At 53.9% G+C, this 15,281-nt stretch overlaps 2 protein-coding genes across 13 annotated transcripts in view; both read left to right on the top strand.

The window, feature by feature from the left end:
* Positions 1-1,756: 1,756 nt before the first annotated feature.
* Positions 1,757-9,548, top strand: ssbp1 (single-stranded DNA binding protein 1). 12 transcript variants are annotated; one of them, XM_088922749.1, is made up of 8 exons: positions 1,757-1,822; positions 2,706-2,908; positions 4,065-4,198; positions 5,246-5,303; positions 6,473-6,613; positions 7,378-7,450; positions 7,906-7,994; positions 8,785-9,548. In XM_088922749.1, the coding sequence occupies exons 3-8, from the start codon at positions 4,175-4,177 to the stop codon at positions 8,826-8,828; spliced, it is 429 nt and encodes a 142-aa protein (XP_088778875.1). In that variant the 5' UTR covers positions 1,757-1,822; positions 2,706-2,908; positions 4,065-4,174; the 3' UTR covers positions 8,829-9,548. The 12 variants fall into 12 exon arrangements, with proteins under 12 accessions (XP_088778875.1, XP_088778865.1, XP_088778868.1 ...); XM_088922739.1 differs by having other exon boundaries at positions 7,378-7,465; XM_088922746.1 differs by having other exon boundaries at positions 1,805-1,822; positions 2,852-2,908; positions 7,378-7,465.
* Positions 9,549-11,440: 1,892 nt separating this feature from the next.
* creb3l2 (cAMP responsive element binding protein 3 like 2) overlaps positions 11,441-15,281 on the top strand; it is a 16,306-nt gene continuing 12,465 nt past the window's right edge. The window contains exon 1 of the mRNA XM_088922729.1: positions 11,441-12,040. Coding sequence (XP_088778855.1) covers positions 11,942-12,040 — 99 coding nt within the window. The 5' untranslated portion in view covers positions 11,441-11,941. The remainder of the gene's footprint in view (positions 12,041-15,281) is intronic.

Genomic DNA, 15,281 nt, shown 5'->3' with positions numbered 1-15,281 from the left:
GTGCTTTACTGGTTGTGTGGAGTGCTTGCCAGGGAGAGTGGGGAATCTCTGGTCGTCTGGAGTTGGGTCTCTGCAGGAGAAATTGCTAAAGCAGTGAAAACTGTCTCTCTGTGAGACTGGTGGAGGGAGGGGAGGGGCAGCACAGTGTCAAAAGTGAGCTTCTGAGCTCGTAACCCAACAGGTTGTGGGTTCGAGTCCCTGCTGCAGACACTGCTGTTGTACTTGAGGGAGGTCCTGTACCCCAGGGGCTCCAGTCCGCCCGGCTGTATATGTAACACACTCTACTGATCGATAGGGAACAGTGTAGAGCAGGGGGTACAGCAGGTCTGTGGTGGGTTGCGGGTTCGAGTCCCTGCTGCAGACACACCCTACTGATCGATAGGGAACAGTGTAGCGCAGGGGTACAGCAGATCTCTGGTGGGTTGCGGGTTCGAGTCCCTGCTGCAGACACACCCTACTGATCGATAGGGAACAGTGTAGCGCAGGGGTACAGCAGATCTCTGGTGGGTTGCGGGTTCGAGTCCCTGCTGCTGCAGACACTGCTGTTGTACTTGAGGGAGGTCCTGTATCCCAGGGGCTCCGGTCTGCCCTGCTTTGTCAGTGGGATCACATCCCTGCAATGTACTGGGGTCTCCGGGGGGGGGAGTCATGTGCGCTCTAGTGCGCTTAGCAGTCCGCACTCTGGGAAACAAAGATGAGCTCTGACCCTCTGGGCCCCTGTGCCTCTGGGCTGGACTGTACCTTCACCTGCCTCAGTGATCCATCTTTACTTCGGGAAGGACTCAGCAGACACTGCTGGTTAACCTCTGCTTATGCCAAATCCACTGTCGCCTGACCGTCACAGCCGGGCCAGGGTGGTTTCTGTTACAGTTATCAGAGAAATGGCACGCCCTCTCAATTTTACCACTACATCAAGACTGGGAGCTCTGACCGGTGTACTTCACCTGAGATTCACTTGAGTCTTGTATCCGGCCATCTGATGACGGTTGGTACAGTGGTGCAGATATTGTATTTGAATAAAACAGACTTTACTCCTATACAGAACACTTCATGCAGAGCACTTTCTTAATTTCACTTTGTGTACAAACATATACACAAAGTGCATTATAAGTGTATTATAAAATGATGCCCGGCAAAAATGATCACTTTGGAGGTATTCCAGTGTATCTTGCAAACACAAAGAATATTTTTTTTAACAGATGATTAGTTCACTTGCGGCATTCATTTGATCCCGGCTTCAAAATAAATGAAGATTGGAATATTAAAAACGACAAATTACAAATTTTGGCACCAATTTCCATGGAATAGGCATCATTATACTGCAAAGCTATCGGTAAACCTGGTGGTGCAGTGGTGGGCATTGCTTCCTCACAGCGCTGGAGCCCTGGGTTCGATACCTGAGGTGCTGTCTGTGTGGAGTTTGCATGTTCACTCCGTGTTCACGTAGGTTTCCTCCAGGTGCTCTGGTTTGGTGGTAGGTTAATTGGCTTCTGGGTCTGTCTGAAAGGACCGGTGTCCTGTTGCGCCTGCACCGGACGGAGGCTCGGGCTCCGCCGCTACCATGAACTCAAAATGAACGCGTCGATTTCTAAAGTAGTTCGGGTGGGTGGCTGCGTCCAGCACGCGTAGTCTGCAAAGGAACAAGGAACGAGTTTATTCCCTGCTGAAAAGAGAAGAGAGAAAACGCGGCGTTTCGGCTGTGAAGTGTTCCGGCTTGATTTATAAAGCCCAACCCGGAACGAACCTTCCGAAGAGCGGTTTCCTTCGAAGGTGGGACCTGTCTCGGTGACGGACCGGAAGCAGCGTGCCTGGAGGAGTAACAGTAAGTGCATGTTCTAAATAACCCTTTCTACAAAAGTCGCAGACGACAACAACAACAACAACAACAAAAATAAGATCGAAGTTGTCTGTATGTATTTCGCGGTTCTAGTGATTTGAAGTGGAAATGATGTGACTTACTTTGTGAGAAACTTAACTCGACTTGAAAGTCCTGCATGAAAAAAAAAACCCTTTTTCAAGTACGACGCACTTAACAACTGGCGCGTATATAGCGTGTGGCTGTCCGTCGTGTTGACGGGGTTCAGGTGTAAATGCCAACCCAGCGCACAACCACGACTTAACTGAAATAACAAGGTCGGGCGGGCGGGAACGCCAGCGTACGCGGTTTCAATACGGCAGCTTGAGAAACACGCGTGGAAGTGTGTCGCCGTGGCCACGGGACCGTGAATTATGCACACTCGTTCATTTCGCACTTACACACGGCATTGTATCTGGGTGGTCTGTGGCTAGTTCGAGAGTTGTAATGCTGTTGCGCATTCCGGTTTATTTATTAACGACACACACCGAAGATGCGGGCAGAGAAACAGCTCCGTAAAGCCCCATGTCCTTGAATTGCTAGTGAGTATTGGTTTAAAAAATTAAATTCGAAACTGTTTTATAGCCTGGTCGTGTCTGCTGTTTTTATACGGCCTGGTGCAATAGAAGCATCGCAGTCCTTCGTCCAACGCTACGGACCTGTATGTGTTGAACGTCTCCAGCCCATTGAAGGTGGCTTAACGTTAATTTGTCTATGTATATATATATGTATATGTCGTGTTCCGTCTTATGTCTGACTAGACAACTCAGTCCTATTATTATATACCCCAGAATATTTGAAGCCACGCGTGTGAAGTGATCAGATCTCTCGATTTTTTTTGTTTTTCAAGCGAGACCCACGCAGAAAAGCGGGCAACGTGAAAACCGCGCAATCACGCACTCGGCGCCTGGAGGACATTCTCTCTTCTGGCTTCTGTCCCAAAGTCCGCAAGCAATTACACAATCGACTGAATTATTTTCTGAATTCACGTTACAGGGGATTTTTGGAAAGGTTCTGCCGTTCGTGTCAACAGAAGCAGTTCTTTAATTAAAGGTACAGTCGCCTATAAAAGGCCTCTGACTCTGGTTAGACGTGTCGCAGTTATGCAGTTATTTTTAATCTGCTGGGTGCCCCAGAATCTGAGTTTAAGACCCCCTGCTGCAGACAGACCTGTCTCATGTCCTGTGCAGTGATGTTGACTGGGCAGAGCCAAATTAGGCAGCCAGTAAATGGGTTTAATGTAATCCCTGCCTCTCTTAGAATAAAGGCAGCTGTGCTAAGAACTAGTGTGATGAAGAATCAAGCTTCGGGCTCACCCTCAGACATCAGTTTGGATCTTTTTTTGGGAGAGGTGTTAGTGGGGCCAGCAGGGGGCGCTCTGTGTGGGTCCTCATGCCCCAGTATAGTGACGGGGACACTGTACTGTAAAAAGGCACTGTCCTTCATATGAGATGTAAAACCGAGGTCCTGACTCTTTGTGGTCATTAAAAATCCCAGGGCGTTTCTCGACAAGAGTAGGGGTGTTACCCCGGTGTCCTGGCCAAATTTCCCCCCTGGTCTTTACCCCTCATGGCCTCCTAATAACCCCCCTCTCTGAACTGGCTCCATCCCTCTGCTCTCCTCCCCACTGAGAGCTGGTGTGTGTGAGAGGACTGGAGCATCATCCAGGTGGGGCTGCACACTGGTGGGGGTAGTGGGATTCCCCCTGACCTGGAAAGAGCTCGGAGTGGAGGGTCCAGAAAAGTGCTATATAAGTGTAAATTATTATTATAAAACTTTCTTGTAGTTTCAGTTCAAGTCATTCTCCCTGTTGCTTTCCTAAGTCCATCCCTCCATTTTCTAATCGCTTTATCCAATGCAGGGTGCCAGGGGGGAGAGTTTATGCCAGCAGGCAAGCAATGGGCAGGGTACACCCGGGATGGAACACCAGTCCATCACAGGACGGACACACACACACACACACACACACACACACTTATAACCTCCCAGCATGTCTTTAGATTGTGGGAGGAAACTGGAGCACCTGGAGGAAACCCACAAGAACATGGAGAGACCATGCAAACTCCACACAGACGGCACCCTTGGTCAGGACTTGACACCCAGGGCCCCCAGCGCTGCGTGGCAGCAGTGCTCCACACGGCGCTGCCATGTCGCCCACACCTTCGTATGCGTTCGCCGAGAGTGATGTCATTATTCTGCTTCGTTTCAGTTGGCCGGCTCTGTCCCGCTGGGCTCCGTTCTCCAAAGCCGGACTTTGACGGGAGAGATTCCCCGCTCGTCTCCCCAAGAGATCCTCTCTCCCCCCCCAGGCCCAGAGCCATGCTGAGACGGGCGGCGACACAGGTGACGATCTTCGTGCTCGATGACGCGTTTAACGATGTTCACCCCCGCCTGCCTGCCTGGGCTGGAGGCTCGCAGATGACAGATCAGTTTTCTTTGAAAGCTCCAGGGCTTTAGACCCAGTTAGACCCACACCGGTCTATATAATGGGTGTAAATATGTGCTTAAATGGACATGGATTCTGTGCGGTGGAGCTGTTGTTTCAGGACAGTTCTAAGGCTGAAGTTCTTGTGCTGAAGGTTGTCATCAGTATATCTGCCTATCCCAGCCTGACTCTTCCTCATCGGCGCCATCTTGGACGGCTGCTGTCCCACGAGCTCCTGTTAGATTCTGTCTATTTTTTTTTACTTAGTTTTTTTTTTCGTAGCGCTAACTGTACATACTGCTTGTTCGATGATCTTAATAGGCACTCTACTACCATCCGGAAAACGATACAGAAATATACAGACCAAGACCACCAGCTTCTTCCCCCAGGCAGTAGGACTGCCGAACAGCCAACCACAGCAGACGCCTGCAGTTACCTCCTTGGACTGACAGGGGGCGCCGGTGCCCTCCTGTCACTTGCACTCTCGGGACACGTACCAAGAGCACAAAATACCTCCTTTCCTTGTGTTACTTTCGCACAATCTGTAAATTGCAGTTGTGTAACTTACTGTATCCTAATGTTGATCGAATCCCTCTGAATTCCTGTCCTTCTCCTCCTCTCTCCCTCTCGACGAGCTCGCGGACAAAGCGTCTAAACATCGAATCAAAGTTGATCAAATGCACAACAATACAGCGAGCAGCGGTAGTTGAAAAGTGTCTTTTCCGCGAGCTCACAAGAATCGCAGAAATCACAAAAATCACAAAAACACAAAAATCGCAAAATTGAGGTTATGATGACAACGCCGACGACATCTCCATGTGCTGTACTGTTCGTGCACTGATGAATAAACCTCGATGATGACGATGACGATGAAAAGTGGAAACCAGTATTCCCAGAGGCTGTGCACTGTGATGGACATTTCAGCAAGTTTAAAGCGTTCCTCTCTTCTTCTTTATTTTTTCCAGTTGTTGGGGCAGTCCGTCAGGCACCAGTCCAACGACGTCTCCCTCATCCTGGAGCGATGTGAGTGAGTGCTGGAGGAAGAAATTCTCGCCCCTTTGCGCCTCGATCCGGCTCCCTTTTCTCCCCCCCACACACCAGAAAAATCAATCCCTCACCCCCCCAAAAAAAAAACAAAAATCGCACTGATGCACACGTATGCCACCCCCCCCGCCCCCACCACCAGAAAGTGAAATCTTATGTTTCAGCGGTTGAGATTTTGGCTCAAGCAGAAGCCCAGGAGAGTTGGGCGAGCCCTTCGAGGGCTGAGGCTGTCCTCGCCTGCCTGACGATCAAGGTGGGTCCCCTCTGCAGGGGACCCCAACTCGGGTCCACTCTGGTCCGAGCTGTGCAGGGTACCCCGACTCTGGTCCAAGCTGAGCAGGGGTCCACTCTGCAGGGGACCCCAAGTCTGGTCCACTCTGGTCCGAGCTGTGCAGGGTTCCCTGACTCTGGTCCAAGCTGAGCAGGGGTACACTCTGCAGGGCACCCCGACTCTGGCCCAAGCTGAGCGGGGGTCCACTCTGCAGGGGACCCCGACTCTGGTCCACTCTGGTTGACTCTAAGCAGGGGTTCCTAACTCTGGTCCGTGCTGAGCGGGGGGGCCCCCACTCTGTTCCAAGCGGAGCAGGGGTCCCCGACTGTGGCCTGGTCTGTGCAGGGATCCCCGAGTCTGGCTCGCTCTGGTCTGTGTGGAGCAGGGGTCCCCGACTGTGGTCTGGTCTGTGCAGGGATCCCCGAGTCCGGCTTGCTCTGTTCCAAGCAGAGCAGGGGTCCCCGACTGTGGTCTAGTCTGTGCGGGGCTCCCCAAGTCCGGCTTGCTCTGGTCTGTGCGGGGCTCCCCGAGTCCGGCTTGCTCTGGTCTGTGTGGAGCAGGGGTCCCCGAGTCCGGCTCGCTCTGGTCTGTGCGGAGCAGGGGTCCCCGACTGTGGCCTGGCCTGTGCTGGGATCCCCGAGTCTGGCTCGCTCTGGTCTGTGTGGAGCAGGGGTCCCTGAGTCCGGCTCGCTCTGGTCTGTGCAGGGGTCCCCGAGTCCGGCTCGCTCTGGTCTGTGTGGAGCAGGGCTCCCCGAGTCCGGCTCGCTCTGGTCTGTGCGGGGCCTGGCGGCGACGGCGATGGCCGGTGTCCGGCAGGGCCGGCCTGCCTCCTCCCTGCCCGCCCGCCCTGCCTGACCCCGCGCGTCTTCTCCCCCAGCCATGAACCGGGTGCAGCTCCTGGGGCGTGTGGGCCAGGACCCCGTGATGCGGCAGGCGGACGGCCGGAACCCCGTCACCATCTTCTCCGTGGCGACCAACGAGATGTGGAGGACCGGGGAGGGGGAAAGCACCCCTTCAGGCAAGGATCCACCACCACCACCCCCCCCCCACCCAAACCGCCTCCGTTTCGACGATCGACCGGCGAGGAGCCTCAACTTTGACCTCCTCCCGGCCACAAAGCTGGCGACTTCCCCCAGCCGCGCAGCAGAGCGTGCTGTCCCCTTCTGGGGTGCGCTCGCTGCCGATGCCCGGGCCCGCAGGCTGTCTGTGTGGAGTTCCCCCCCCCCCGTGTTTCAGTGGGTTTCCCTCCCCAGTCCAGAGACATGCTGGTGGATTAGTTGGCTTCTGGGAAAATTGGCCCTGACGTCTGTGTCTGTGATGGACTGGCCCTGGTGTGTGTGTGTGTGTGTGTGTGTGTGTGTGTGTGTGTGTGTGTCCTGTGATGGACTGCCCCTGGTGTGTGTGTGTGTGTCCTGTGATAGACTGGTGTCCCATCCAGGGTGTACCCTGCTTTGTTCCCGTTGCTCACTGGGATAGGCTCCAGCCGCTCCTGTGCCACATAAGGTGGCTGTGAAATGGATGAATGGAGCCGTGTCCTTTTTCAGCCTTTGGAATGTATTCGTTTCATAACAATACAGCACGGAGTCTGCAGCTCCCGAGACGGGAGAAGGGGCGTGTTGAAATATCCCGACCTCGCCGGTCCTCTGGTGACGCCTGGCCTGCGTTCCTTAATTCAACGGCGCTCCTGCTTTGGGTACAGGGGGAGGGGGGGTGGACCGGTCCTATCCTGCGTCCCGCCCGGACACAAGCTCGGGAGAGTAATCCCTGCTCCCGTTTCCGTAGGTGACATCAGCCAGAAGACCACCTGGCACCGGATCTCGGTGTTCCGGCCTGGACTGCGCGATGTGGCCTACCAGTACGTCAAGAAAGGGTGAGGGTCTCGGGCGGGGCCTGTCCGCACTGGGCCGGGGGGGGAGGGGAGGATAAATTCAACAGCTTTCCTGTGTCTCCTGGCCACGCAGAAGGAAATGACCCCCCCCGAAAAAAAAGATGCCGGTGTTTTTGGTTTTGGTTTCAAAGGCGTGATATCGGCTGCCCGTGCGTTTTTTGGAAACGGGGGACGTCCCGGGGGCGTTGGAGGCCTCTGGGGTGCTGTGCGCGTGGAGTTCGCATGTTCCCCCCCCCCCCCCCCCCCGCTCTCCTCCGAGGCTGCGCGCGCGGGAATCGTGCGGACGTTGTCGAGGCCGGAGGAGCAGGCCTCGCGGTCCCCCGACCCCCCCCCCCCCACCGCCCGCGGCCGTGCGCCCTGGGGTTGGGGCCTCGGGCGCTTGCGGGCGCGCGGCTTTCACCCCCGGGTGTCTCTCTCCGCAGCGCCCGTGTCCTCGTGGAGGGGAAGCTGGACTACGGCGAGTACGTGGACAAGAACAACGTGAGGCGCCAGGCCACCACCATCATAGCCGGTAGGAGGCGCGGGGAGAAGGAGGGGGGGGTGCCCATCGCTGCCGAGTGTCGGGGAAAGCAGGGGTGCCACTTTTCAGCCCCCGTTTCATGAGAAATCTATATGAGGCATGTATGCTTTGCGACGCTTTTGACTTTGCAACAATTGCAGTCGGCACAGGAGGTGTCGATTCTGGAGCCCGATTTTATTATAAATACACAAGCTCTTTACGGCAGGCGTTCTTATACCGTCGCCAAAGCATCCGAGACGCAAACGACGCTCAGTGATTGGTCGTCGGCGATCGACGATCTGATATTTCTGAATTGTCAACCTAGGTGGCGTTTCATTTTTTTTTTTAAACCTTGTGTGTTTTTTTTTTACGAAGCCTTTTTTTTTTTTTTAGGTCTCGTTAGCCTTTTACTGTGCTTTGTCCGGCACTAGGAAAGCCCGACATTGCTGATTTCACAGACAAGATTCCCCCTTTCGCTGAGTTTGCCCGAGTTAATGACGAAGTCTGAGGGTTTACTGCGAGCGATTCGCAAATAGTAAAGCAGATCTTTATATGATCTCCCACTTTGACGTAGCTGCTGCCCTTAGGAATTGTGGGTAGCGACTTCCTCCCCAGTCCTTAAGTTTTCTTGCGGCTGACGCTGGCCTGTAGCGGGGCCCTTCCAGATTTCGAGTGGTTCTCTGCTTGCCGTTGATCCTAAAAATGAACGGATGACCCTTGTCGTCGGAACCGATCACTTTGTCACGGAAGAGCGACAAACAGCCCTGACTTGTGCTTCTCTCTCTTTTTCTCCCCCCCCCAGACAACATCATCTTTCTGAGCGACAGCGCGAAGGACCGGGTCTGATCGGCCCGCCGCCGCCGCCGCCCCCCCCTCCTCCTCTGCCTTTTGCTACGGCGCGCCCCCTGAATTCCGTTCATAGCTTTTCCCAAACAATCGTCCCTCTCTCCTCGCTTTGACGTCCGGAAGACGTGGACGGTCCCGTCTCGCTCCGGGACCCTGGACTTGCAGGGGACGTGAGACGGCGGCGGCCGTGCAGCCCGGTCATGTCGGCCTGTGGGAACAGCCCAGTATGTTAAACCCTTCTCGATGACGAACCTCCTGAGTTCCTGTCTTTCAACCCCGATTAACCACCCTTCCCGAGTTCCCGTCTTTCAAACCAGAGTCACCTGTTGGGGGAAAAGGCCTTGGGTATCTTAGAAGGACTCCAGACGACGCACAAAAGCAGGAAATCGTACCATTGCTATGAACGAATAACCCCTCCACGCACCTCTCCCTTCCCTGCCAGCTGCCGAACTGGACCAGAGCAAGTGTGTGCAGATCGACTGCTCGGCACTGGATTTTACGTGATGGCGGCGATCTTTGAAGATCTTTGAAGATCAGAGATCCCCACGCTCATTCCCTATAGGCGCTCCGCAGAGGAGGCGAAAGTGTAAATAATGGGGTTTTGGGAAGTCACTGGAGGAGGAAGTGTGTTAGATGTTGGCCCGACTGGAAGGGTGTTGCTGTGCGGGTCTCGGGTGGTATCGGGGGATGATGGTGACACAATAAAACGGATGTAGTTGATTTTGCTGTTCCACAGTGAGGTGTGTGTGTGTGTGTGTGTGTGTGTGTACACTTTGAAGCCACGTTCGGGGACGAGACGTTTTTTGGTATTCTCTGCCGGGGGAAAGTCGTGCGAGAGGAGGGCGGGTTCCGTGCTTCACCGGTTCAGTTCCCTGGGGTGCTGTCTGTGTGGAGTTTGCATGTTCTTCCTGGATTTGTGTGGGTTTCCTCCCGCAGCACAAAGACAGGCTGGTAGGTTAATGAGCTTCTGGCCAAATTGGCCCTGGTGTCCGTGTGTCCTGTGATGGACTGGCCCTGGTCTGTGTGTGTGTGTGTGTGTGTCCTGTGATGGACTGGCCCTGGTCTGAGTGTGTGTGTGTGTGTCCTGTGATGGACTGGCCCTGGTCTGAGTGTGTGTGTGTGTGTGTCCTGTGGTGGGCTGGTCCTGGTCTGAGTGTGTGTGTGTGTGTGTGTCCTGTGATGGACTGGCCCTGGTCTGAGTGTGTGTGTGTGTCCTGTGGTGGGCTGGCCCTGGTCTGAGTGTGTGTGTCTGTGTGTGTCCTGTGATGGGCTGGCCCTGGTGTGAGTGTGTGTGTCTGTGTGTGTCCTGTGATGGGCTGGCCCTGGTGTGTGTGTGTGTGTGTCCGTGTCCTGTGATGGGCTGGCCCTGGTGTGTGTGTGTGTGTGTGTGTGTCCGTGTCCTGTGATGGACTGACCCTGGTGTGAGTGTGTGTGTGTGTCCTGTGATGGACTGGCCCTGGTCTGAGTGTGTATCCTGTGATGGACTGGCGTCCCGTCCAGGGTGTGCCCTGCCTTGTGTTCCTTGTTTCCTGGGATAGACTCCGGCTGCCATGTGACCCTGAACTGGATAAAGCCGTTAGAAACTGGATGGAGGGACTTGGGAAGGTGAAGGGAGAATAACTTCTTAATCCATTATCCAGTACAGGGGTAGTGGGGAAGCTAGAGCCTATCCCAGGATCCCAGTCCATTACAGGGCACACACAGACACACACACTCATACTGTAAGCAAACGACATCTCCAAACTTGACTTCTCTCCCAGGATATGTTGTAATCAGTCGGGCAGGTTTACTTCCAGATCTCGGCCTGCTCTTATTACTCCTCGGTGTACCGAGCATGCCGTAATACTGCCTCCGTACTTTCAGACGAGATTATGAACTGGTCACTGCTCGGTACGTTTCTTCGGCGTTGTAGATTTGCAGTGTTTTCTTAAGAGGTCGTGAAGGGAGCTCGCCTTGAGTCCAGGCGGCCGCTAACAAAATAAAAATTCATTCGGGAAGTCAGGGACCCCAGAAAACCCATCTCGTTAATACTTTTCTACACTGGAAACCCCTGTCTATGAAGTCCTACACACACACAAGAAATATAGTTGTAAAAAAAAAAATTTTTTTACTTATAATGAGAGCGGTGGGTGAGGGTGTCTCACAATATCTGGATGAAAACAAGGCGCATGGAGTATCTCCTGTTAATCCAAGGGGAATGGTTTCCTGCAAAAGTGGGAGGGTCTGTGTGGCATTCTTGTGCTGTGATTGGTGGACAGTCTTCACGTGGGAAGGATGGGGCGCCCCAACGTGGGCGTGTTACCGATTGGTATTCTTGTCTATATGTGATTGGCCAGACTGGATTCGGGGGGGGGGGCGGGGGGCTTCGGCCTTCACGGATTGGCAGTTGTACCTGTCCATCAGCGGTAGGCGGTCAAGCAGGGCAGCCCTCTCTCCCCATACGCTGAGCGGGCTGTCGGTCAAGGTGAGAGCCAGGCGAGATGGCCTATAGCTTCCGCGGGGGGAGGCGGGATGTTTCGGCGGTGCGGGCGCCGATTGGTCGGAATAGGAACGGAGTGGGCGGTGCTTCCTGACGTCGCCGATTCTGCACAGCAATGGGGAGAGGCGGACCCTCCACCGAGACTCTCACTGGACGTCGTCCGAGAGGGGATCGAGTCCCCAAATCTGTAATATCCCCACCTCTCCCCGCCCCCGGATTCCTGTCTCGTCTGGAACGGGAAATTCTTCATTTGGGGAAGGGACAAGATTTAAACGTTTTTTAAACAAGAAGAACATAAACAGACCGAGGGCGGCGATCCTGGTTTTGGAAAACGAAGCGGTGGGAGGGGGGGGGGCTTTCGAAGCACCGAAGGAAAAAAAAACAACAACATTTAATAATGAATAAATAACTTATTGTGTCCTTCGCTAACTTGCGCAGTTATTTTCGTGCAAAAAAAAACAACAAAAACGTTTGATCCTGTTATAAGGGCATCATTTCCTAGGGCTGTCATCGTTAATACTGTTTTTGCAAGACGATCCGTTCCCCATATATTAGAAACATCGAATTGTTTTTGTTTTTTTCGCCGTAGTCGTCCTTCACGGCGATCTTTTTTTTTTTTTTTTTAATATAAACGATGGAGATACTGGACGGCGGAGAGCCACTCTTGTACTGGGATAGAAATCTCAGCGAGCTGTCCGAGCCCGGAGAAGGCGACACTGTCCTGTACAACACCGTGAGTAAAAACAAAACAAAAATAAATAAATATATATATATACTGTTTAACTTTTTTTTGCTTGGCATTGCGGAGTTGAGGACAAATGCTTGATTGTTCTTGGGACGCTCCGCTCGGCAAAGCGTGCCAAGTTTGCACAAAGACCAAAGTTAGCTGTCTTGTGTGTGTGTGTGTGCGCTGTAGGTGAGTTAACTTTTTTTTTTTTAAAATGTGGTATCCCAGACGGGGTTTATTTTAAAAAAAAAAATTACAAAAGGGTCTAAAAATCATCCGAAGTCAAAACACTAATTGCCCATTCCGGTACCCCCTACGAGAGCTTATGGTTATTAAGCGAAATTAACAGCTGGACCCAATGCCTATCACAAAGGTTTCGCCGTGAAACGTCTGTAAAAGGCTGGGGGGGGGGGGCAGTTTGGGCATGGAAAGGGACATGTCGGGTGTTTGCCGTGTAAATTCCTTCACGGAAAGCGGCGTGGGGGGGGGGGGGGAGGAAGAGGAGTTGTGTTTCAGCCGCTGGAATCTACCTGCCGCCGGGCGCCTCATCCGGAGGCGTTGCCTAGTAACGGTGGCGAAGGAGACGGCTCCCCTTTGACCTTTGGCGCGAGGGGGGTGAACATCTGTCTGCGGCGCCCGGCGGTTCTGCTTGATCTTTTTTAAAGGGGAAGGACATATTTGAGAGATCTTTGGGGTGGTGGGGAGGGGTGGTAAATACAGCTGAAGACGTCTGGAACGTGTACAGCGTGCTGCAAAGCCAGGACATTTTCGCTGGGGCTTCCACAGGTGCGAGTTTATTCACGGGCCATGGGTGTATCTGTCTGTCTCTTTCTGGGCGCAGAGGAAGCCGTGTTTGAGGAGGGGGGCTGTGATGTGTGTGCCCCAGCGCCAGCCGGCTGTGCGTGGCCCGCGGGAGGTTTTCCGAGACTGCAGTACGAGAGCTGTCTGTCTGTTGGGTTTCCAGACGGCTCCCTGACTCACTGGAAAAAACTGATCACGCCTTGCGAGGCGCTGCGGCGGCGTCTTCCCCCCCCCCACCAACACCCTCCCAGCCAGAAACCCAGCCGTGCACGTCCCCTGCCCTCCCCGCCCCCGCCTCTGTTCACAGACAGAGTTATTCGCCAGACCCCCTCGTCTGCAGCGCACGATCTTCGCGCTGCGGCGGGGGGGGGGGGGGGGGGGGGCGTCCGAAGAGTGAAACTGAACTGCGATCGATCGATCGATTATTCCCGGCGAACTCGCTTGGCCTCTTGAGTTCGCGAATCCCGGATTCTCACGTCGGTTCGCGAACGGGACGGTGGGGTGTTTTCATGGCACCTAATTTGTTCTGCAGGGTTGTTGTTGTTGTTTGTTCTGCGGGGGTGGATTCTGTTGGGGGGGGGGGAACGGCTGTGTATTGGCCCCTCCTGGTACAGATGTGTGGCTGCTTGTCTGGGCTCTGCTCCCTGGGGTGGGAGGGAGGGCCCTTGGTCTGACTCGTCCTGCCCTGCCCCCCTCTCCCGTGGGCCTGCCTGTTTACCTTGGTTTCCTGCTGGAATGTTGCAGGGCACTGAGAACCACTGTCCTCCCTCAGCCCTGTGCTCCTGCATGGCTCCGGGGGCACCCCTAGCTCCTGAACACCGGAATTCTTTGGTCTCATTATTCCTTGCCAGCGCACGCACGCTCCTCCACAAGATCGCAGGAATTACGAACCCACCCCTGCTCTCGGTCTCAGTTATTCATCAAGGAATCCACTGACATGCAACCGTAAAAACTCCATTCGGTGTGCGTTCATTTCTGCTTCTGTCAGAGCTGTGTGAAAATGATAAAACGTGCTTCACTTAAGTGCAGTCATGTTTGTTCAATAATATCCCATAAAGAGGAGAGAGTCCATAAGTGGCCCTAATACTGTGTCTTGAGTTTCTCTCTGGTAGATATTTCTGTAGGAAGCATCGAGGGATAATAATAAGTGTTAGAAATTATATAGCACTTTTCTGGACCCTCCACTCAGAGCTCTGTCCAGGTCAGGGGGAATCCCACTACCCCCACCAGTGTGCAGCCCCACCTGGATGATGCTCCAGTCCTCTCACACACACCAGCTCTCAGTGGGGAGGAGAGCAGAGGGATGGAGCCAGTTCAGAGAGGGGGGTTATTAGGAGGCCATGAGGGGTAAAGGCCAGGGGGGAACTTTGGCCAGGACACTGGGGTAACACCCCTACAAATAAAGAGCTGTAGATGTCCAATACAGAGGAATATATATATTTTGTTTGTGTGGCTCTAATGCTCAAAATGTTTAGTGTTTTACTTGTTTTGAAAGTACATGGGGTACTTTATTTGGCACTTTTTCGGAGACTTGTTGCCGAAATAATATTGTGTGGTATACTGTTATTGTAAAGAACTAAAAAAAGAGAACACCAGGCAATCCAGTGTTTGGATGTACGCAGGCGCGGATTTGTGACAGAATTTCTGGGAGCTCTGAATGGTGCCTAAGTGCCATGATCAGTGCTGGCAAGATCAATCGGGAATCCGAAATAGCAGGTCTGGTGAGAATGTGGTGGGGCGGAGCGCTGGCTCTGTGGCTCAGGATCTGCGCCTGTGGCTGGGAGGTTGCCGGTTCGAATCCTGCGGCCGGCAGAGGAATCCTACTCCGTTTGGGCCCCTGAGCGAGGCCCTTCACCCCAGCTGCTCCAGGGGCGCCGTATAAATGGCCGACCCTGCACTCTGACCCCCAGCTTCTCTCCCTGTCTGTGTGTCTCATGGAGAGCAGGCTGGGGTCTGTGAAAAGACACATTCCTCATGCAAGACACTGTATCTGGCCAATAGAGTGATCTGATCTTAATGTGACTATCACTAGCCCCGTGCTAAAGGTCGCTACCCTTATTGGGACTGTCTTTTCAAGAGTCACATCCGTCCGTCTACACATCTGCGTTTTGCCCTTGGACTGCCGTAGTTTCCAGCCTGAGAACTGAGAACTCATCGCCCCGATGAACTTCGCCCCGTGACTGACAGATGTACAGTCCGTGTGTCGGGGTCACGCGCCCGTCTGCTTCGCGGGAAGCCAGGCCAAAGTTCCGGCCCGCGCTTCCCTTTATCTCGATTGCGGTGTGCGTGTCATCATCATCATCATCATCATCATCATCATCGCGCGAGGCCAGGCCGGCGAGCCCCTCGTCGCTCGATGAACTTGCTCTTTCCCCCTTTGCCTGTGAGGGCAGGTGTGTTTCGCTGGCAGATTTCCAGTAGGCGCCCGCAGCCCTGGTGAGACGCG

The sequence above is a fragment of the Atractosteus spatula genome, chromosome 8, assembly GCF_055471065.1.
Source record: "Atractosteus spatula isolate fAtrSpa1 chromosome 8, fAtrSpa1.hap1, whole genome shotgun sequence".
NCBI lineage: Eukaryota > Metazoa > Chordata > Actinopteri > Semionotiformes > Lepisosteidae > Atractosteus > Atractosteus spatula.
The sequence above is the reverse complement of the archived record's forward strand: the minus strand, read 5'-3'. Positions and strand labels throughout refer to the sequence as shown.

What these genes read in the sequence shown, in the direction of transcription:
- ssbp1 (XM_088922739.1), top strand. Translation starts at nt 4,175, where the DNA reads ATGCTGAGACGGGCGGCGACACAG. An exon ending in TGAGACGGGCGGCGACACAG is followed by an intron (nt 4,199 to 5,245) that starts GTGACGATCTTC and finishes TATTTTTTCCAG; the next exon opens with TTGTTGGGGCAGTCCGTCAG. An exon ending in GGCCACCACCATCATAGCCG is followed by an intron (nt 7,995 to 8,784) that starts GTAGGAGGCGCG and finishes TCCCCCCCCCAG; the next exon opens with ACAACATCATCTTTCTGAGC.